Raw genomic sequence first — 24,181 nt, 5'->3', positions numbered from 1 at the left:
GCGCAGCGCTTCGCCTCCTGCTCCGCGGTGACAGCTCAAGTTTGGCAGGAGCCCTGTTCCCTCCCCGCCCCCACCCTGGCTGGAAATGTCTCTCCTCCGCCAAGCAGGGCGAAGGAGGTTGGTTTGCGCTGATTCCAAGCGAAAATAAGTGCAATACGCCTCGTTCTCTAGGCGGTAATTAAAACGCGTTGAAACTACGTTTTCCACCCGCGTCGATCTCCGCGGTGCTGGGGAGGTGTGTGCTCAGCACCGAGGCGGGCTGGGGTCAGCGAACGGGAGGCTGTTTCAGTCCCGCTTCTCAGAGGGACGCTGGAAGCACACGAGTGCGGAAGACACGCGAAGGCACGGGAGCACAAGCACTAACCAGCCCCACCGCCGCTCGTCACCCGCGCTACGGTATTCTGCAGGCCGACCCCCCCACCCCAGCGGCGCCCAGGGCTGCCCCGGCGCCTCTGCCGTCCCGCCCCCGCGCTGCCCGCCGCGGCGGGCCCGGGGCCGGGGGTGGCGGGGCCGGGGCTCGCGGGGCGGGCGCCCGGGTGTCGGTGGCGCGGCGTCCGGGAATGCGCCGCTGATCCTAACCAAGTTTGCCAGCCATGCTTTTCTCATGGCTCCCGCACAATGGCCCGTTTTCTGCCCACCTGCCGATTATGCTTAATTAGGCGAGGAGTTGATTAATTTGAGGTAATTGACAGCTAATTACAAGCCTGAAGGCTCATTAACTTGACGTCCTGTCTGAGGGAATTGGCTGGAGGGGGTCAGGTGATGTGTAGCCCCCCTCCAGCGCCCGCTCACCTGGGCGGCCCGGGGATGGGGACAAACGAGGCCGCCCGGTGTGAGCCGGGATGCTGCGCGGCCGTTTCGCCAGGACAAACACCCCTAGAGGGGCTACGACAGGAGGGACGCTGCGGGGCGGAAGGGCTCCCCGTCGTGATAAAGCAGGCTCCGGGTGGAGAGGACGGGGTGGTGGGCCCCGGGAGAAAACGGCCGAGCCCGCAGGTAGGAGGGGAGTGGGACGCGGATGGGGTGAGGGCTCCCAAGGCTGCGGCTCCCTTTTAGGCTCGGCTAGCGGTACCCCCGCGCCCGCGGCCCCCGTGAGTGTCCGTGGCGGCAGAGGGGGAGGTCACCGGTCCTCTGTCCCCCCTAGGACGTCGGAGTGGCTGCTCTGCTGGCAGACCGCAAGCACCCGCCCTCGTTGTAAGGCAGAGCATTGCGGGGCATCGTTAGTCACTTCACATCGAGATCAGAGAATGCAAGAGCTGATTAAAGACAGAAAAACATTTTTTTCTAATGAGACTTCTCTCTGTTGCTCTTTTATGCATGCAAATCATGAGGCGGCAAGAGGGCTGTTTACATAACATCCTGTATGATCTCCCCCACCAGAGAATTCGGGCGTGTCCTCTGGATCTACAAATTTGTCCTTGTACCCATGTCAAACAGGTGGGATCCCTTCATAGAGGACACATTGAAAATTTAAGAGCTGAATCCAGACTTACAAGTCCTAAACTCGGTGCCCCGACCGTAAAACCAGCGTCTCTATCTTCCTCAAGCATAAGGCAGGTTACGTGAACATGACTGACACCTCCCAGAGCTCTGGCCTTGCAGCCACTCCTCCTGGGAGACAGGCAGGTGCAGTGGAGTACTGCAAGGTGTGGGATGTTTCTGGCAATGCTGAGGAGAGAGACAGAGAAGGTCTTTTAAAACTATATCCCTTGCTCTCATCTGGTTATGTCAGGCAGGATGTGGCTGAAGAGAAGTGCAGCGCAAAGGTCACAGAGGGATGGCCATGGTTTGAGATGCCTTCTTGATGCTATGGGGGTGCTCACCACCCTTAGACTTAATTTCATCTTTTGGCAGTCTTGTCCCAGTCATGGTACATCATGAATGCAGCAACTCGTTGTTAAGCTTGGTTCAGGATTCAGGTACAGGACTGTCTTAGTAGCTGCAGGCTGCGTATCAAGGTGATTTGCAGTGTGTTGTATTGGCAATGAAGGTTTGAATAGCTGAAGTGGGAGGAGTGGGTTCTAGCAGAATTGCAGACAACTCTTCCTGGGTGCCCATATAAAAGTCTGAAGAATCCCCAAAATTACCATACACCACAGTCTGACCTGACTACTAGGGCTCTTCAGACAAAGGAAGCTGCATAAGTGCAACCTTTTTGGACTCTTCCCTTTGCCCACTGGCATTATCTCTCTGCCTTACTTTGCCTTACTTCTGCCTGCGCCTCCTCTGAAATGCCTCTGCCATCCTCACGTTCTTGGTGTGATTAGAAGGGATGAATAATAGTTAGAGGTGTCTCATCTGCATAGTGCTGACAGTGGATTTTAGGAACCTGACTAAACAACTTCAGTATCCTGCTATTGCATTGTACAGCTGACTTACACAGTGTCCTTTAATCCTGTGAAAGGGACTGGAGTTTCGTTTTCTAAGACCTCTTGTTTAAATTTCATGGAGTTGGGTAAAGCTGACTGGTCTCTATGGCAATCATTATTTAGTACTGTTGTTCCTTCTTTGTACCCTAGAGACACCTGGACTTCATGGTAATTCATTACATGGAGGCAAATGGACCCACGTGATGAATAAATGTTGCTTACCTGCTTAGAACCCCATCTGTATCATGCAGGACAAGGTGTCCATAATTTAAGTTATATTTGAGAGAACACCCCAACCACTTTTATTATGGCATTCATCACTTAGAACCTGGGAGAAGAGTTATTTGGAGCAGCCCAGACAGGTAGTTTCCTCTTTTTCTTTCCAGATCCATTACCAAAATTGGCTAAACCTTGGCCATTTCTCATCTTGACTATTGCAAGGCACTCTAGCCACGTAGCGTGCCTTCTGGCATAAATACAAAGACTGTGCACTTGTGCAACAATATGGAGCATTAAGTACAGCACCTAGGAGAGAATTTCTTCCTTTTTTTTTTGTGTTGATGCAGTCTGATAAATAGGGATGTATTTAACCATATGTGTTTTCTATGAGATTGCTTAATGGTACCATCGCTTGGCAGATGGGACACTAGATTAAGTGGTTACCCATTCTTAACCAGATGTCTGAGGTGGATCCTGATAGGAAAAGTGCTTTCTCTATGTTTTAACTCACCAAACCTTTGGAACTCTGTCTTGCTATAGAAAAACCTCACCCACAAAGCACTGTGCTGTGAGGCTAAGTGCCTTCTGAAGAAATGTTTCAAGGAGACCATGACTCTTTCTTTTTAGAAAAACATCCTTTCTCAATATACTGAATATGTGCCTGAGTTCCAAAGTCATCACTAGAAACCAAAAACCCCACTCAACTGAGTCAAGAGCTCCTTCTGTCTATAAGGAAAAATCTGGGTTTGGGCTTAAGAGGTTAGTTCTACAGCTGTGTAAAATTTCCTGCTACTAAAGCTTTGGCAGCAACAGACATGATCCTCGAGTGAGAGGACAAGTAGCCTCCCTAGGACTGTCATAACAGATCTATGGATCAGGATAGTGTGGGATCATTCATTTGAGAGGTGACTCTTCTGAGCAATACACTCTACAGCAGTCTGTTTTGACCCACTGATGTCACGTCATCTGGAGAGTCTGTTTACTGGTTTATGGTCATGACAAGTTACTACTATTTAAATATAGGTCTCTTGCACATGCAGAATTTCATTAACTCTAGGCTGTCTCCTTTCTGTACTAGGTCAGAACTACTGTACAGATGTAGATGTGTATGTTGGCATTTACTCCAGAGGCTGGTAGTGAAAGGTCTCCCAAGATCATTAATAAGGTTGGTAGTAGCACTGCTGAATTTTAGGTCAAAATCCTGGTAAACCACTCAATAACCACCACAAATACTTTTAGCCCCTGGTTATATCAGAGATATTTTTTTTCAGGTGCTGCTTGTGAGAGTAACACAGCTCCCAGTCACCAGCAAACCAGCCCATATTGTAAGCTTAAATGAAACCTTGTGATCAAAATTCTACACTTCAAACCAAATGTAATGCATGGTGCACCAGTTACTGATACATGTGCTTAACTAAATATGCCTGAGAAGTCAGTCAGTGAAAGGATGCACTGGTGCAGAGGCTTTTTATATCATCTTGAACATATTTCATCTCAAAGAGCTTTTAAGTAACTATTCTCTATCAATATCTGGGTTTCAGAAGAGAAGCTGCCTGATCAATTGCCTGGCTCAGAAGTAAGAGGGTTACTGTAATTATCTTGTTTGCAAGAAAAATAAGAATATTTATCTCAGTTTAGTAGGAGAAATGGCAATTGTGAAATTTATCACTAGCTCAAACGTGGTTTTGTTTTGCTGATGAACAAATGTTGAATGAATGACCTTTGTGCTCGTATTTTCCATGTTGGTTCTATGGGAATTTTATGTTAAATTTGCTATAAAATACTGGAAGCTTTTGAGACATTTGACCCAAATGAGAATAAATCACCTTATGAGTCCTGCATTTTAACATTTTGAGGTAGGAGAACCAAACCCCATCATTTTCCATGCTGTAGAAAACAAAGAATATTTCTGAACACTTAGCTTACATGCAGCTGTTTGTTAATGTGCAGTACTGCTGACCTGCTGCAAACTTGAAGTACACTGAGGGGTCTCAAGGGGGACCTTCTATCCAATGTGTCTGAAGGTGCTGAAAGGCACTGTGAAGAACAAGAACCAAGGAAAACGAAACCTTTCTCTTTACATCAGCAAGTCACCAGGAGCGTCTCAAAGCAGTTGGTTACTTTGGGAAAAGCAAGCCAAGCGAGTTTCTCATTCTTAGGATCCACCTCTCTGTGGAGCAAGGATCACAAGTCCAGCATGAAGAGGGCACTTTGGTAAATGTGGGACTGTCACGGGGTTATCAAATGAGCTGCCATCCAACAGCAGCAGCTGGCTGCAAGTAGTGAAAAGTGTGACTAGTCTGTCACACTGACTAGTCTGTCAGTATATTAGTGTGTCTATTACTAGTCTGTTAGTATGTTAGTGTGACTAATAAACTGACAATACCTCCTGTAGATCTGGAGAAGTGAGCCTGAGGAAATGAGTGAGGGCACAGTTGATTCAGACTATCTATCCATACCTTCTCCTAAATACATTTTGAAGTTGTATAGGTGCTAGACATTACTAAGCATCAGAAACACTTTCAAAGCACTGATTCTGTTTACTCTGGTGCAATTCTGAGCTGGGATTTATGACCAGTTTAGCAGGACAGCTTCTCAGAATTTGTAGGGGGTGATTATTTTGGCATTGTTTTGATGACTGCTCTCCAGTCCAGTGTTTAGGCTAAATTAATTTACTGATCTGGTAAGACAGTGTTCTTTTTTGTTAGCTTCACTCAGTAATGCTACTATATAAATACATTTTATTTGGATGCTATTTTTACTTCATTTTAGTTTTAAGACTTTTATGAGCATTGTAATAAAAAGCATCTACAAATACCCTCCTGATACTTGGTCAGTAGGCAATAACATTTACCCAGAATGGATATTGCCAGGCAAAAAAAGCCTGACTGGATTCACTTATGTTAGTGATTTCCACAGGTTTGTTTCACTGACAGCATATTTGGATCATCAAAGATGTAGCACTCTACCTGTACATTCAAGTTGTTAGGACTGGGGCTTGTGATGAAGAGACATCTATCCACCCACTACAAGGAAAATGACAAACCCACCTTTATTTTTTAACCACAGACTATATTTTTTCTAAGTTACAAAAAACTAGGAAGCTGTTTGGAGATTAAAGGAATTGTGTCATTGGTCATTAGAAAGGGAAAAGCCACATTTAGAGATCTAAGGAATATCTATTGCCAGCAAAATAACAGAATGAAAAAAATTGGAGGAAAAATAATCACTAAGCACGTAGGGATAAAGATAAGAAAATAATGATCATCACTGGGGATTTATAAAGAACAAATTGTGCTGGAAAAGCTTGATTGCTTTTCTTTAATAGAACTATAAAATTAGTGGATGAAGGCAACACGATGGATTTCATACATTTGTATTTTAGTAAAGATCTGATACATAAATCCTACTCGAAATTATTTCAGATTGGCTTGGCTATGTCACCACATGCAATGAAAAATTGTCTGGAGACCTGCAAATAAAGCATAATGATGCATAAAAAGGTATTGTGTTGGAGGGAGAGGTCTCCCTCCCAGGGATCAGCAGTTGGTTATGTCCTATTTAACACTTCTTGACATGACACCTGCCTGGAAATCAGGAAATTTTATTAAGTGAGAGAATATAGAAGGACATGTGGGACAGGGCAGCTGGAAATAAAATTAGATCCCAGTAAAAAGAAAATCAAGTATTATCCAAACTACACTATCCAGTCACGAGGAGGTCCCTAGAAAACACCAGATAAGAATCACTGCAGCAGGTAACAATGAGATGGAAAACTGCAGCGAAAAACAGTATAAAAATAGCTGGACTGAGTGAAAGAGCTGAAAATCATCCCAGTATGGAAGGACCACAAGGCTTTTGCAGTATCTGTGTCCCACATGCGCTGTCAACATGGTGCCAGGCAGGTTTTGGTGGTACAGCATGCAGGGACCTATTGCATGCTGGAGACAAAGCTGCAGTAATTTTTTTCTCCCCAGAAACAGGCAGTGCAGATACTCTTGGTGTAGTTGGCCTCATTTGAGAGAAGGGCTTTAAATAGATCCTTGTTAATTGTCAGGGTTGTTTTTTCTTGTTTGTTTTTAATGTAAAACCAGGAAAGAAAATGGCAGTAAAGCAAATTATCTGCATTAACAGTAGCCATAAATCCCCATTTTCCTAATGTTTTCTCCTTCTCTATCAGTCAGTCCATTTGCAATTTCAGCTGTTCACCACTTGGTCACACCACCCATCTACAGGCAGATGTGGATGTCCTGGTAACTGGGGCACCTGTAGGCCAATTTCAGACAACTTTCTGTAGGGCAGATAATCTATTTCTGTGCATTTTGTTACAGTAAGTGACTGACAAAAGAAAGAAATCCAATGGCTGCCCTTACTGAAGTGTGAACACATCTTCTGTGAATCCATAATCTTGAGAGACACGTCCACAGGAAAAACCACACTTACCTGGCTGGTTCCACTGCATGAAACTTCTGCTTTTCTCTGACCTCCTTCCTGCTGAGAAGCACCACCTATTCCTGCTTGTTCCCCTTCTGCTTTGCAGGGTTTTCTTCCAGTACTTTTCTTCTTTAGCTGCATTTATAACTGTATGCTCTCTTCACTCTTGCATTTTCTCCAACCTCCTGCCCATACCTTACTGTCTTCCAAACTGTGCTTTCTTACCTCTCTTGGTCTCTTCTCTTCCATTTTTAAGTCCCTATTTTAAAGTTCTTTTCACTTCCCTGTATTTTTCATTCATATCACTGTGATACCACAGTCCTCTCTCACCAAAATAGCTTGCTAATAATATTTTGCTAGTAATATTTTGATACTTGCTAATGAAACTCCTGTAAACCTTACCCAGATGCATTACACTAATAGGGTAGGCCACTGCTTATTGTTGTAAGTTCTTCTCTTTCCAAAACTATTGAAGTAAATGAGAAAACTGATCTCTCTTTTGCCCAGAGCAAATAGTTTTCAGCTCCCTAGAGAGCTGCAGTGATCACTTTAAATAATGTTCTTTGTCAAGGCAGGATCTGCTCCACAGAGCATCAGAGAAAGAGCAAGGGTTTCAATATGGTAGAATTAGGAAAATTACCTTTTCCCTGCCCTGGTCTGTTGGCAAGCATTTGGTCTGAGCAAGTGCAGAACTACATGAAATCTGGAAAGTAGCACTTACATCCTCTCTGCATGAGTGTGAAAGGCTTGAGAAGGTCAGGATAAGTGTTCTACGTCAGTAAAGATGAAACAGTCACAATTAAGATGCTCACAGCTCTCCTACACGCATGTGTGCACTGTGCAAATTGTGGCAGTTAACAGCATTGTGAAAAACCTCCCTTTTTAGTGTTGCTTTTAAATTCTCAATCTGTAACATTGCATTAAGGTTACTTAAAACTCATTCTCTGAATAGTTCTTACAGGTCTTTTAAAAAGATTTAAATGCCTGATATTGCACTGTAATTTATTATCATTGAAATTACTAATGCCTGTCAGTTACTTAGGTGCTTGCATTTCAAAAATACTTTGCTTTTTTAAAGCCACATCTGTTTAATGAAACAACAAAGCAAATCACAAGCAGTGGAAGGGCCACTGGACTGTGGGGACTGTGACTAAGAAGTCACAGGGTTTGAACTATGTTTTGCTGGATAACCTGTAACAATTCTTTTTACATCTTGACCTCTGCTTTTTCCTCTTACTCTTTTACTGCTTCATCCATCCACTCATAAGCTCTTGAGGGCAAAGACCTTCACCTAATTATGTGTTTCCATGATTCACAGCTCAATACATTTTGATACATGCTGAGGTCCCTGTGACTTAAGTGACTGTAATGCAATTGATAATATGCCAAAGAGATGGCCTCCAAAAACTATTCCAGACCACAGGGTGGCTACCCTAAGTGGTAGTTGAATGCCAAAAGGATTGTACCTTTTCCTTCCATCTGCTTATTTTTCACTTCTCTTCACAATATTCTCAAGTATGCTAATCTGTATGAGGGATATTTATTCACCAAAGTATCTTCCTCACAAGGACTAAAAAATGTTTTTTATGCTGAGTTGATTCTTATCTGTATTTGGAAATCAGGAATTTGGCATGATACTGTTTATACAGCAAGGTGACAGGCCAGTAACAAGGATTCTAATACCTCCTTGGGCAGAGAAACTGATAAGAAGTGGAAAAGCCAGCAATGTGTCTTTGGGGAGACCTTTCTCCTGCTGTCTGTGAGGTCCAGTCTCTCAAGGAAGACTTGACATGATAAATGTTACCAACTCTTACTTGAGGAGGTCACTTGACTCTTGGGCTTCCAGAGCATGACAATGGAGGTTAAGTATGATGGTCTTTAGTCTTCTTCCATTGATTTGGAACTCCTCCTTACACCAAGACTGAAGCATCTAGGTAAGGGGCCACTCAGTGGCAACCTGCTGCCCATAACAGTAGCTTCTCCTCTTCAGAAACTGGTGTTACAGATCTGTTCTGCTGGGACCCTTGAAAGCAGTAGCGGGCACCCACTGGAGAGCCTCAAGTCAGGTGGAGTAATTGCATTCAGATGTTTCTTTCTCTGCATCTTTTTATTTGTGAGGCAGCATGAAAGCTGCCAGCTCACCATGGCAAGGCAGGACCAAAAAAGCTTTTTTTTGCCTTTCCTCTCAGGGTTTTAGTAAGAGGATTACATCTCTGCTCCTTCTAGAGTAAACCTCTTTGCAGAGAAGATACTTTGCAAGCCCTCTTTGGAGATCAGTCCCTGCATCAAGACTCCTAAGTTTCAAGCCATCACAGCAGCCAGTAGGAAATGAGTCCCAGTAAAAAAGGAAAGGCTTTACAGTTCTGCAGGACTAGGACATAGAGTACATGCTGCACCAGGAAAAGTGTCCTTCCTTCTGTATTCATAGCTATTTGAGACAGAAAAATAAAGAGGCACAGAGCAGAGTTCAAGCTCTAGCCAAGACAGCACAGAATGTTGCTGGAGTCTTGGAAAGAGAGAGCTAACCCTCTCACTGGAAAAGCTTCACCATCAGTGACAACCCAAGAAAGAAGACAGAAAAACTCTTGTAACTTTAACACTTGACCAAACATATCTGCCAACAGTACCCAAGCATGCATGAACACATGCACTCAGTACATTGTTAAAACAGAGAAAGCAAATTGAAGGCTTTAAGACATAATTGTATATTTTCATGTATCTAGCCCAAAGGCACTGATTAATTAAGGACCTTTAGAAGGACTGCAGTGTCCAAATCAGTCTTAATCCCATCATTTTTGGAAACATCAACCAGCAATTACTTCAGCAAGTTGCTACATTACACTGAGCCTCCGGAGTATCCACTGTTCTTCCCTTCTGCTGAGGCTGTCTCAGCTACTGTGACACTCTGGACCTGCTCTGGCTCCTGTTTTGTCTCCTCCACTACTCTTTCTATGCTCACTGTAGCTGGTTTAGACCTAATGGCATGAAAGCACACTCTTTCTTTTTTTTTCTTCGTATTTCCTATGGCTCCTTTGGTGGTCATATTCACCTGCCTTAACCTATGTGAATGATTTCAGTTTTGCCTGACTGCCTTTCTGAGGCACAAGAAACATCCTGATATGTATGGACATCTTACTTCTCACCTCAGTCTGCAAGTGTCCTACCATCAGTGTAAAGAGTGCGAAGTCTGATTCACCTCCGTGTCACCTTTCATTATTCCAGCTTTCTCCTTCCTGGCCACACCAGGACCTGTGATGATCAAAACACCTCACAGGACAGCTATTTCTTGACGGTACCTTGAGGCCCCAGCAATTCTTCAGGTCTGTCACTGCTGTCCACTTCCCCCCTTTGCAGGGCAGAAGATGAGATGCTTCATTCTGTGACAAGGCACTAGGGGAGAAGGCACGGCTGGAGCTCAGCCCACTGCTGCTACAGTGCTATGCCCTTTCCTTCTCTCTGCTAACATTTTAATGGTGTTTCTGTTCTTTTGGATGAGTGCATCATACGGAAACTGCCTTCCCCTCGTACACACATTTGCCTGGCTTGCCTAGCAAAGCTTTGGGAGCACCAAGCGCAGCTGCCGGGACCGCTGGTTGGAGAAACATTTGCCTCCTGAGCCCGTTAATTAGCACAGTAACGGTAACTGTGCTCCATTAGCCAACCCATGTGGTCGAGTCCCCTCCCCGTCCACCAACCTTGCCCTTAATGAGAGCTGGAAGGGGGACACTCACAAAACACTGCTTCAGAATAATATTCGGCTTTGTCCACGCCGGTAACGAGAGCTGACAGGATCACTACGTCCATTTCTCTTCTAATTAGCACACTTCCAGCTCGGCCTGAGCCAGCAGCCAGAGAAAAGCGATCGGACAACCGTACCGAATCACAAACACAAAGAGGCCCATTCCCCGTAATTAGGTGAGACAATCCCTCAGTCTTTTCTCGGCTGGAGCTTGCCGGTAAGACTCTCGCTGTTTTGGTAAGTCCCAGCAACACAAGTTACACGTCTCCCCAGGACACTAATAAGCCCCTAATTGTCTTCCGCTTCACACGGCTCGTACCATAGGTCTGACTTGGGGGAATTCTTCTAACGAGCAGCAGCCAGCGCTCCCCGCGCCGCGGACGGACGGGGAGCCGCCTCCCGGGCACCGTGCGGAGCAGGGGGACAGCCAGGAAAGCGGCCCGGGGGCTGGGGCCCAGCTTCGCAGCACAGGGCTGTCGGCTGGGCAGCAGCCCCCCGCTGCCCGGGACTCGGACTTCGCTGCACGCTCTCCCTCATCGCCGTCCACCTGCGTGGTGGAAGCCCAGGTCGCACCTGGCCTGCCTTCTCCCTTCTCACCGCCAGCAGCACAAAGCACTCGTGCTTGCACGCAGAAAGACCCCATCCAACCCAAACATCTGACTGCAACGATTTGCCTTCGGTGTCTGCTAAGGTTCGCTGGGGACTCCGCTGCAGAAATGCAGCACTTGGCTTCTGCTTTTCGCTGCGAGCATGGGTGCAGAGGACACAGTCTCAAACTGCACCAGGGCAGGTTCAGGCTGGACATTAGGAAGAAATTCTTCATGGAAAGAGTGATTGCCATTGGAATGGGCTGCCCAGGGAGGTGGTGGAGTCAACTGTCCCTGGAGGTGCTTAAGAGGAGGCTGGATGAGGCACTTAGTGCCATGGTTTAGTTCATTAGAAGGGTTAGGCGATAGGTTGGACTTGATGATCCTAGAGGTCTCTTCCAACCTGGTTAATTCTGTGATTCTGTGTAAACGAGACCCTGTCAGCTGCCACGGAAGGGGACACACACCATGTCCCACAGGTCTCTAAAGATGCCCACAACGTTTTTTAAAACCTGAGAACTTGGCCAAGTTGTGAGGTAGGTAGCAGATCCCACCTCTAACTCCCCGATGAGAACAAAGTAAAGCAGACACATTCTAACTTGCAGCCTGACACTTCCTTGAGAAACTACCACCCATCCATTTCTTCAGCAAAACCATTTTCCCTAGTTTTGGATGACAAGGCCATTCTGAGCGAGATACCTCAGCTGATCCCATTAAAGATGCCCAGGGCCTGCAGATCCCTCTGCCTCCTGTGCAGCTGATTACAAACTAATCCCTCCTGCAACAAGACCCACCAGAAGTGATTTGTCCCCCAGTTTTACATGAGATACTCATCTTCAGTATCCTAAGCAAGGGGAAGAAACCTATGACAGGGTGATAAACTGAATACAAGACAAAGACAGGCAGCAGTGACTTCCCTGAAAGGCAGTATTTTATATTTATATCTAGATATATAAATTAAAACTAGCTATAACTACTAAGCTACTTTAATACAGGGAGAGGAAAACAAAAGAACCAGGCAGCCTGAGGGTCCTTGCTCACTTGGGTCACTCTGCTGCTCTCTTGTCCCTCGTCCTCCTGAATTACAAGCCCTCTTTCTGCCTTTTTGTAGATAACCTGCTGCATTTTGGGCTACTCTACTAAGTGGAAGATGGCAAACAGCAAACTCTCTAAAATCCTGTGATTACAAGGAGAGTTGTTAGCTGTGCCTGGTATTTTTGGAAGAACTCTTCCTGGCATCCACAACTCTTCCTGCAACCACAAAGTTTAATTACCCTATATTATTAAGCCTACTCATCAGCTACTGGCCACAGAGCCAGGCTTTCAAGTGATACAGAACCAAGTCAAGTACTTTGTCCCCCCAGAGATCTGGTCAATAAATAAGGTGCAAGGTCATTCTTATTACCCATTTTTTTCTACTAGCAATTAAGTAAGGGCTTTCAAGCTCAGCTTTCTTCCTCTTTTCTGTTCCTTACTGAGGTGTCTATAACAGAGACAGGCAGGGAGCATTCTGGCTTCACTGATCACTGATCTGTATTATAGGAATCAGCAGGCAGGCCAGAGGTCAACCACACCAACCCAACAAGAAAACGCCTAGTCTGTGCATGCATCAGCTGCCTGGAGTCAGTCATCCTGCTCAAAGGGACATGATGGAAAAGGTCAAGTCTAAAAAATGGTCAATTTCAGTGGATGACAAAGTCAAAATGTGGAGAAATCCTGCCTGAAAATCAAGCACAACCCAAACAAAAATGGCATTGTTGCATGTGTTCTGTGTGGAATGTGGATGACACTCTACAGAAACTAGATCAGTTCTTTCCTTTCTGGCCACTTAAGCTTTTCTATGTCTTTCTGCAGACTTCAACTGATTGGTCACAACTGATCTCAGGATTTTGCATTTCACATCCTCCTGAAACAAACTCCAAGTGGTGATGTAAGGATTAGCTTGCATCTCACCCTTGCATCTCTAGAAGTAGCTTTGATCCCAAGAATCATTTTCACAACATCAAGGTTCCTCTCTTACCAGGGCAATGCACATTCAGCATCACACATGTGTTATCTTTGGAAGTATTTGGGATGTGCATCTAGGAAGCAGAGGTTTTTGTATTTCTGCAGAGGGAAGTTTCTACTGTAGTGATGACAGAAATGCATTTACAACATTTGCATTTGTTGTCCTAATCACTTTCATTCAGGTCAGAGCTTGCTGGTCCATGGGAAGCTTTCTGCCCGACTGTGGTTTGTCTTTTACTGAGTTATTGTCTTCTATAAAGACTGACTATTTAATGGCTTTTGAAAAATGTCAGTACAGAATGGTATGTGAAAATGTGTGTGTGGAAGTACAACACTAAGAAGTGGAGGATTATTTTGCTGCTCTATGAAGCTTACACACCATGTTCAGATGGCTCATTCAAAGCTGGGATGCATTTCCCCATTATGACTACCCTTATTGCCTGGGGTTCCTCCTTAGGAGCAACTTAGAGTGAGTGTGATAGAGGCATTTCAGGCATCCTCAAGATCCTGTCTCTGGTGTTTTGAATGATTGTTTGCTTTAGGAGAGCACCTGGATCAGTGTGTGGAGTTTCTGCAATAGTAATTTGTGAGTTGTCTTTTTCTGTTGATTGCACATGCCTAAAAATTGATATTAAGCTTGCAAATATTACAGAAATATTTAAGCAGTGTTACTGAACTTGTTGAAGGATAGGAGTCCAGGGTTTCAGACCATGAGACAAAGATTTAGTCTATCTTTTTTTATGTACTGCCCAGGCTGATGATGGAATTACCCAGTACCACTTCCTCAACATGAAGCGGTTGGCGTAACTGTCATCGTCATTTGGGAAAAGTGCTGTTTGCCTAAGACAAGTTACTGTGGATGAAGATGAAGTGGGTGAGATCGGTTGCATGCACAGACTGCAAATACAAGTGGTGATCCTCTCCTTAAAAATACTCAGAATGGGATTTACCCCACAATGATATGGCAGAAAACAGCAGAGGAGCAAAATGCAAGGAGTAGTTAGGACTTGCACGCCTCCACAGTATGCTCACACTCTGGATACTCCACAATTTGATTATGCTATCTCAGGCTGTGATAGAAAATAGATAATTGAACACTGTGAACATAAGGAAGGTGAACATAAGGCCTTGAGTAACGTATTCTAGTGGGAGATGTCACAGAGAGAGTGATTTCCCATTGGAATGGGCTGCCCAGGGAGGTGGTGGAGGCACCGTCCCTGGGGGTCTTCAAGAAAAGACTGGATGAGGCATTTAGTGCCATGGTCTAGTTGATTGGATAGGGCTGGGTGCTAGGTTGGACTGGATGATCTTGGAGGTCTCTTCCAACCTGGTTGATTCTATGATTCTATGTCCCTGCCTATGGCGGGGGGGTTGTAACTGGATGATCTTTGAGGTCCCTTCCAACCTAAACCATTCTATGATTCTATAACCGTAGATCAAAAAACACAGCAGGAGCTGAAAAAATGTAAGTGCACAGACAGCAAAGAAGGAAAAAATATAACCCTAACAGCTGTCTGACAAATTCAAGGTTGAAAACGGAATTATCAGGTAAGGAGGTTTAAAACAAATTATAGCTTTCTCCTCTTCTCTTTGTACAACTGAATTATGGAACTCACTGTCCATGCCACTTTAGAGGCCAAAGAGTACAAGACAAATTTATGGAAGGTAGGGTCTACTGTGGGCCAGATTAACAGAATCACAGAATTAACCAGATTGGAAAAGACCTGTGAGATCACTGAGTCCAACCTATCACCTAACCTTTCTAATTAACTAAACCATAGCACTAAGTACCTCATCCAGTCTCTTTTTAAACACCTCCAGAGATGGTGACTCCTCCACTCCCCAGGCAGCCCATTCCAATGACAATCTTTCTGTGAAGAACTTCTTCCTAGCATTCAGCCTAAACCTACCCTGGTGCAGTTTGAGACTATGTCCTCTTGTTCTGTCACTGGGTGCCTGGGAGAAGAGACCAACCCCCATCTGGCTACAACCTCCTTTCAGGTAATTGTAGAGAGCCATAAGGTCTCCCCTGAGCCTCCTCTTCTCCAGGCTGAACAACCTCAGCTCCCTCAGCTGCTCCTCCTAGGGCTTGTGCTCCAGCCCCCTCACCAGCCTCATTGCCCTTCTCTGGACATGTTCAAGCACTTCAACATCTTTCTTAAATTGGGGGAGCCCAGAACTGGACACAGTACTCAAGGTGTGACCTAACCAGCACTGAGTACAGGGGCAGAATGACGTCCCTGGTCCTTCTGGCCACACTATTCCCAGTACAGGCCAGGATGCCGTTGGCTTTCTTGGCCACCTGGGCACAGTGCTGGTTCATGTTCAGTCAGCTGTCAACCAGTATCCTCAGGTCCCTTTCTGCCTGGCTGCTTTCCAGCCACTCTGTCCCCAGCCTGTAGCTCTGCTTGGGGTTGTTGTGGCCAAAGTGCAGAACCCTGCACTTGGCCTTGTTAAAACTCATGACGTTGGACTGTGCCCACCTATCCAGCCTGCCCAGGTCCCTCTGCAGGGCCCTCCTACCCTCTAATAGATTGACACACGCTCCCAACTAGGTGTTGTCTGCAAACTTGCTGATGGAGGACTCAATCCCCTCATCCAGATCATCAGTGAAGATATTAAACAGGACTGGGCCCAGCACTGATCCCTGGGGTGCACCACTAGCACCTGGCCGCCAACTAAAACAGATTGTTGGATGCTGTGTAAGTTAACCCTAAAGCAAAACCACTTTGCGTAAGCCTTTTGTTTATATCCTTCCCTAGCTTTCTACAACTGTTTATAATCAAAGAGAAGATTACAGATAAGACAGGCTTATGAACCGACTTGTAATAGCACCTTACATTTTTATGCAACATAAAATTCAGTACAATAAACCAGAATAAGATTCAAACATTACCTCCAAGATGGATTCATCCATTTTCACTGCTCTGTTCCGTCTTGCTGACTCATTGAGGGAAAGATGAAGCAAAGTTGGTAACTGTGGGTTATAGGATTGTTCCAAAATTGTTAGTTTTGTAATGGCAGAACACTGATTTAAATGGAATATTACATTATTCTGTTGCCACTGCAACTAGACTTTTATTTTGATAACAATGAACATGAACAAGATTTTACTTTCAGTGGGATTAAACAGCAGAACATTTGATACTCCAAGACTGCAGTGAACAGCCTTTACAACTGAATATATACAACACTGGCACTTAAAGGAAATAAAATCACATATTAGGCTTATTTCCAAGGACCTCAGGGTAACATTTGACATACCAACACATGAAAACACTTTCTAGAGCAATGCATTAACTTCATCGATATTATCAAACCTTGAGTTTCTTATACTCTTCATTCCCATCATTTAACAAAGCTTTGCTATTTTTTTCTCTTTTAAAATGCAGAAAGCTAACTGGCAACAAAAAGTCATCTAGATTTTCTACTACAGGTAGACACTGGAGGGATATCAAGAAGGACATAACTGAAAGAAAACAAATCAGGGTTCAAAAGGATATTAAAATCCTTTGGATATTGCAAAATAATTATTTACTGATAGCAATGGAGCATCCGCGGGCCAAACCCGAAGGTGATGGTAGAAGTGTGAAGAGGAGCCTGTGAAAGAATGTTGTCTAGGTGAATAAGAAAACACTTTTGCATCTCAGAGGGCTATCTTGGAAACCCATGTGCATCTCTGAGCTTTGCTTTTGTTTATCAAACCACAAAGCAGTAACAAAGTACAATTCTCTGGCTAAGAACCAAAAAACACATGTAAGTATGACCAGTTAAAAAACCCCAACTATCACTGACCCATCTCTACAGATGACAAGTATAAAGCTATTAAATAACACATTCTGAAGCATGTTACCTGGCTGCCCTACAGATGATAAGCACTGCATATGGTATGGTGAAAAGGTGGTTTTTTTTTGGTCATACATGGGAGTTTTGTTTGTTTGAAACAAAACAAAAACCCCCCCATGTATGTTACTAAAAACTACCTAAAGTTTAACATTCCTTACTGAACAGATCAGAAAATGTACATAGACTTCCATACCTTCTCTTATGCTCCTCTTCCTCTCAGATCTCAGTTCTTTAATGTGTTGGCCCAACAAACCTCTATAAAATGCACAAACTCATAGCAGTGATAAAGATGTATCCCATTATGTCATATATGTGTATGTATTACACATATAGTATACAAACTTAAAAGTTGCATTCAAAATGTATGATTTAATACTTAAAGCTACATCAATATCAGTTTGCACCAGCAGTTTTTTTTTCCCTCTGTCTCTGAATTATCACTTCCAGCTTCTCTTCACATGCATCTGTATTGACTCTCATGTTCTCAAGAGATGTCAGTGCTGTTAAGCTCAGTCCTGCATAAACTCTAAAGTATAGAAAAAAATCCATTAAATTTAAAATCAAACTTCTGAAATTTCTAAATATTCTGTGCTTGTGACAGGTGGAGATGTGGGATTTAACTGCTTACACTTAGTTAACAGGAGCTGTCCAAAGTGAGCCTAGTTCTGACCAGTAATAACCAAGACCACTAACTGCAAACCAATCAGCATTTTAGTGAAAACTCAGAGAAGTCTATTGGATTAAAAAAAAAATCTCATCCTCTTTATGTACACCTAAAAAGAGTCTCCTCTCTCTGTGAAGACAGAAAAATGCAGTGCTCTAAGGGCAGCTTGTCACATGTACTGTTTCCAACTTATTTCTCTTCTCATATGTGTGACTGCAACCTGGAAAGCCACAAGTTTTGAAAAGCTTAGATTTCTAAATAGAGGGAAAAGCCCTGCTCTTCATCCAATGTTTCAATGTTATATTATGCTCTAAATAGAGCATACTAGTGCTTAAGATGTTGTTGTCTAGGAAAAAGGGAATGAAATGAAAAAAAAAAAATATTCTCTTAAATAAAAGAAGTCTGAACATGCTGCTCCTTACCTCTTTCTCAGGGATGAACACGTAGATGAATAGAGCCCAAAACTGTGTGCCGAAAGAGACTAAACAACAAAATATTCTGCCTTAAAAAAATCTGCTTCTATAGGGGAAGAAAATTCCCTGCTTGCTGTTCAGTAAGTAGGTAAAAATACCACAAAATGTTATTTTCAGCAATATTAAGGTTCTGTTTAAGCAGAGGCATCCTCACAACGTGGTTAACAATGCTGTTGCCCCTTCTTGGAGGCAAGGGATCACCATCTTTCACATTAGCAACATTCTGCTTCCTACAGAGCTGGAAACTGAATGAAGAGAATTGCCATGCAGTGATGAAGCTGTTTCTTTGTGTACTGGCAGAAGTTTCTTAAGGGTTATTTTCCTTTGTGATAGGGTAACATCTCTCACTCCCTTATGATCTGTTAGTGTTGACTTCATTGGAGAACTGTTTAGCAGTGAGATGAAGCTCCTGGTACACCAGAGATCTGATTCCTCCTTAGACCTACAGACATGCATCTCTGGAGGCTGTGAGCACCTAGAATTTAATGCACAGACTGCACTCAGCATCTACACTACAAGCATATGCTCCTGCTGAACCAGTGCTATTTGTGAACCTGCACCCCAATATTTGCTCAAGTCTTTTAGCAGAGAAGTTGCACATTGGAAATCAATGCACCTAAGTTAAAAAAAAGCACACAAAAGGGTCAGTGCTTCATGATCTGCTCTGGCCAGTATGAGATCTGCCGTGTGCTTCAAACAGGTGTTGCCACTGCAGGCAACTGAGTAAGGACACTGTGACTATTCACTTTGAACAGGTGCTTAAACAAGGTAGCTTTATCACAGCATGTCAGGGCCACATCCTCCTACTGGACATCTTATAGTCAGATGAAGTCTGAATTCCGAGGCAACCAATTGCAGTCCTTGTAATTTGTGCATGCAGCACATCTCCCCTGAGAAGAGATGAGTTGTGGGAGCAAAAAGAGATGTTGCTTCTGAAGGTCTACATCAAGCGCTTTGTACTTCTGGGAAGTTCTGGGGTTCAACTGGATCCACAGTACATCAAATGGGGAACTTTCATCCAAACTCCAGATGCGGCAGTTATTTTTTGGGTTTCTCTAGGATGTTCAGGAATTTCCCTCGAGTCATTTCTCTAGCTGAAATCACAGGGAGGAGAAAAGAGATAATTTTTCTTTTTAAGCCAAGAAACCCAAACAATTACATAATTTACGGATTTTAACCACGGGCTAAGAAATTATTTAGATTTGTGCTTATATCAATAATGAGTAAGGATTTTTAACTTCTTTAGAAGTGGGAAATGCAACTGTATTCCATCTCGAATTTTGGACGTGCTAGAAATGCAGGCAGGACCTGGAATCTTCTAACCTCAGCAATAATTTGCACTGGCTGTCTCATTACATACTAGCTATGCTTTCTATTCCTACTGCATTATGCTCTCACAGCAGCTCCTTTTCTCTGGACTATCCATCTCTGAATGGTGTAATCCAGATCTCCATCACTCTGTCTCACAGCAATTGTTCCTGGAGGTTATAATCCGTCAGAGATTATGGAACTCTCTCTCCATTTCAGGATTATTGGTCCCTGGATACTATGATCTTCAACAGAAATTAGACAGCATTTTCTCTCTTTCAGCAGTGTTAGTCCCTGGATAGCGTAATATAATGGGGTTTATATTCCTTCAATGCAGTTCATATACGGGTAGTGTAATAAAGTAAAGTTTATAGAGCATTGGTCTCTCTCTCTCTGCATTGTCGGTCCTTCGATGTTTAATGCAGCAGGGCAAGGTTTATATGTCTCTCTCTCTCTCTCACTCCTGGCACCATCAATCTCTGGTAGCTGTATTACAGCGGGGTTTACATAGCCACTTTTCTGCAAGAGACATTTCTGACTTGTGAGCCTGTAAGATCACAAGCTGGCAGAGCAGCCCTAATATTGTCTTTGTCTTGCAATAAAAATACAATGCATCAATGAAAACATGATTAGCAATTGACTCTTGGAGAAAGGCAATATTCCCACCAGTGCTTCTCTTCATTTCTTTTAAGTAAAGGTGTTAAGCTTTGTGCTGGACTAGCAGGCATCAAACCATGGAGGGTTTTATGCACATGACTGATGAAATCATGCATATGTCCCACACCTAGCCTAGAGAGACTCTGGAAGGAGATGGCAATTCATTTTCTGTTTTATCCATTCTCCTGACTTACCTACTGTGAGAAAAACCAGAAATTACAATTGTTTTGTGGGTTTGTTGCTGATGTTGGATTTGCTTTTGACATGACTGATTATCTCTTAGAACAGAACTAAAATGTAACAAGAGTTTTCAGTTTAAAATATTCAGTACACACCCTCAGTTAAAGACATTTTGTTATTCATTACCTAAAAGCTAGAAGTTGTGCTTTAAAGCCTCTTTTTTAAACTGTTACCTTCTAATTTGTCTATGCAAAACTGTACCACAAGGTATTGTCATCAACAAGATCCCTGTAAAACAATTAGTGCTATTTTGAACCACCTAGTGCATGTTGATATTCATAGGCTGCAAAATCCAGTGAACATGCTTCAGACTAGCTGCAGATTCAAGCCGATCTCTGCATTATTCACTCGGTTCATGCCTCCAGCTGTGAATTATATCATCTGGGATCCATTCCCAACTCTGCTTCTGATTCACAGCATGAACTACCACAAAAGTACTCATTTGTACCTCTACCTTCCCTTTTGCAAGGCAGTTTGGATCTCTTAAGAGCTGCTGAAGTGACACACAGACAGAAGGTGCTGCAGAAGAGCAGACGAGATCACTGTTTTGTCAGGAACTAAGTTGTTGTGCAGAAAGAACATGATTAAATAAAAATGCAAGTTCTTAAAAATTTCAGCTAGGAATAGATTTTCAGTTCTTTGACACCTCCCTGCCTCACACCATCAACAACGCATGGCTTTAAAACACCCTTAACGGTGAAGGCACAAAGCCAAACTGTAGTTGATAGAGTGGAAAGTTTTCAGGAGTGCAAGTCCCATATAGGAGATATACGAATGCATGACACTTCTGTTCCCCCAAAGAGGGCTGCACCCCATAAATCAGCCAGAGAGCATGGACTCCTTCTGTGCACTGAGTGAAAATTACTGTGGGTTGGGGGTTGCTCCAGAGCACGTGCCCTCCTGTTCACTTGTCATCCGAGATGTTAACATTTCTGATTAATTCACAGACCTCTCATTTTATTCTTCATTCCTTTATCCTTGCTATCCTGTTCTGCTGCAGCTTAAAGATTCTTACCGACCTGCTACAATAATCACCGCCCGCTTCCCCCCCCAACCTGGTGAAATTGTTTAGTGATGCCAACCGCGCTTTTAATTTGCAAGACATCAGACACAGAGGTAATTTATACCAACATCTGTTCATTTCTGACTTCTGAAACAAACTCGCACATGCTGCTATAAAATCCCATTAGGAGCAGGAGACAGCCTTCTGCTATTCTGTATTCCTCTTCTCCTCACATACTCAGTCTTGCATCGGGGCTTTATTTTTAGAGATAGGATGCCAAACTGCAAAGAAAAAAAGGACCTTACATCTTTGTGTATGTATGAAAGTGGCCAGGAAATAGCATCCTCATATCACACACAGACAAAACATCACAGCCAAACTAAAGGCAAGTTTCCACAAGCATTAGCAATCTTGTTTTCCCTGCTTCAGCTACTTCTCTTATCTGCCCAAGAGCTACAGTTCAATGTATTCCTGGTAAACACAGGCCAAATACATATTACATGCTTCTACATTCAGACATCTTGGCTATTCCTTCCCCTTTGTTCCTCTTTAATCTGCACTGGAGTATGATTTGAGCTTGGGTTTTGCACAGAAAAGCTGCTAATATTAAACCAACTCCTCTGCTCAGTATTGCTTCTGATAAATTCATTCCTAATAATGGAAGTATCATTTCCAATGGGGCCTTTTGGAGCTTGCTGGAGTGAGGGAAGGGCTTATGAATGAAGAAACCATCACCCACATTCTAAATATGACTGCAGACTAAGAGAGAAAGTAAAACCTGCCCTAAGCAACCACCCAAGGGAGCAGGAGAAGCCAGTTGCGTAGCAGGTAGAGGTGGATTTTTGTAATTAAAGGCTTGAACAAAACGTTATTTAAAACCTTTGGGAGCTTCTTCTTTAAAATGGTTGCTTTAACCACGGACTTCAAGTGAAGAGTGTGCAGGTTTCACTGTACCAGCAAGCAGACATTACAGAGGCTGTGCAGCATAAGCCAGAAACTCGAATCTCTACATCAAGTCCCAACTACAACCTTGCCACACTGCATCTACTACAATAGAAAAGCCAAGGATACAGTCACAATAGCTTGGCTACAAATTAATCTCACCTGCTAGGGAGGAGGAAGAAGATACTGAAAACCATAGGAAAACCACTTTAAGATGTTATCAGCACTCTTTGCAATGGAAGTCAAGTGCTTGGATAGACTTTTTCAGGGAAATGTATTGAAAATGGCATCATGCCATTATTATTTACAGAGAATGTTGTACTCTCTGAATTCAGGCTGTTGCCTGGCAAGATCTGCCAAGCAGATCTCAAGAACAGGTACCGGGTAGGAAAGGCTGGGGCTGAAAGGAGACATTTCTGCTTGATGGGGGAGCAGAATAAGGTTTAATATAATCTCCTCTTTAGAACTTCAATCCCTCAATCCCGCATTTAGCCTTGTTGCTTGGGACTCCTTTTCTACTACAATTGTCCCCAAGTTGCCTCTCTGCAGTAAATTTCGTGGCTGCTGGTTGAAAAGATTCAGTAGTACAGATTGATTTCCTACAAGTGAGGAGATGAGGGATTACCAAAAGCAGTCCTGGTTAACAAGATTGGGTGCAGAATCTCCTGCTAGAGCAGCCCACTCTGCCAGTGCTTTGCATCCTTTCACCATGACATATGGGTTTCATTACACAAAGATTTTCCTGATTTTAACTTGGAGGCGATTACTTTGGAAACTCAGAGCTATCTTTACATCTGTAGCAATTTAAAGGTTAAGTAACTTTTAATCAAATGACAAAGACTCAATTTTTTCCTCGATTGAAAATGAAAACTGCTGTCCTGGATATTCCTTCCGGTGACAATTTAATTAGAAAAAAAAAAACACAACCAAACAACAAAAACACTACAGAAGAGATTGGGATCCAGGCTGATTGCTCCCCATAAAAAGCCTTCTCACACACAGGACAGCACAGGACATACTGTGTCACAAGGTCTGGATAGCCAGGAAATAATGGAAGGATTTATCACTATAAAATCAGCAAGGAAAAGAGTGATTTACATTTATATAAGCAACTTTCATCCCAGAGAATCCCTAAGCAACACCATATATGTCCAGGCTTTTTAAATGTAATGTATACTTCAATGCAAAAGCATGCTACACTTGCTGATGAAGTCTATGTAAAAGATCTATGTGACAAACTCTATTTGTAACACATTTATCATGATCATTATACCTTCTGCTCCTTACTACTTCTGTGCTTATCTAAAATGCACAAAACAAAGCTGGTGAGCATCTTCAATTCACAGGTATTTTACAACAAAGTCACTTGCTAAAGAAGCACTTCCCTGCCTCTTCCTGAGGTGTTCGACTTAACGGAACAAACTTGCCTGTACTCCTCCTCTGACCTGAAAATTTATCAGTATTTAAATCTAAGAGTCTTAATGCTAAAAAAAACACCACCTTGAAATGCAATTAATGCCCTGTAAACAGAACATGGCTTTAGCTGGGAAAGGATTTACAGTATCACACTTCAAATGCTACATCCTTGGCTACAAAAAGGTTATTTTAGACACTGTCATACTTTATTAACTTATCAGTTATTCCTCCCATTCATCTGAGTTTATGGTAACTGAAGAAATTGTTTTTCAACAAG

General features: G+C 43.3%; 1 protein-coding gene and 1 long non-coding RNA gene across 4 annotated transcripts in view; one reads left to right on the top strand and one right to left on the bottom strand.

Annotated features, from left to right (window-relative positions):
- Positions 1-709: 709 nt before the first annotated feature.
- Positions 710-6,747, top strand: LOC135178561 (uncharacterized). 2 transcript variants are annotated; one of them, XR_010303620.1, is made up of 4 exons: positions 710-996; positions 2,520-2,731; positions 3,667-3,753; positions 3,860-6,747. It is a non-coding gene; the product is annotated as an uncharacterized LOC135178561 (long non-coding RNA). The 2 variants fall into 2 exon arrangements; XR_010303621.1 differs by lacking the exon at positions 2,520-2,731.
- Positions 6,748-16,405: 9,658 nt separating this feature from the next.
- LIN52 (lin-52 DREAM MuvB core complex component) overlaps positions 16,406-24,181 on the bottom strand; it is a 48,724-nt gene continuing 40,948 nt past the window's right edge. The window contains exon 6 of one of the 2 annotated variants that reach the window (XM_064149467.1): positions 16,406-19,432. In XM_064149467.1, the coding sequence (XP_064005537.1) occupies positions 19,377-19,432 (56 nt within the window). In that variant the 3' untranslated portion in view covers positions 16,406-19,376. Of the gene's footprint in view, positions 19,433-21,648; positions 21,828-24,181 lie in introns of those variants that run through there. The other variant, XM_064149476.1, reaches the window with a different exon arrangement.

This window comes from Pogoniulus pusillus, chromosome 1 (genome assembly GCF_015220805.1).
Source record: "Pogoniulus pusillus isolate bPogPus1 chromosome 1, bPogPus1.pri, whole genome shotgun sequence".
NCBI lineage: Eukaryota > Metazoa > Chordata > Aves > Piciformes > Lybiidae > Pogoniulus > Pogoniulus pusillus.
Note: the sequence above shows the minus strand (reverse complement) of the source record. Positions and strands in the feature narration are given on the sequence as shown.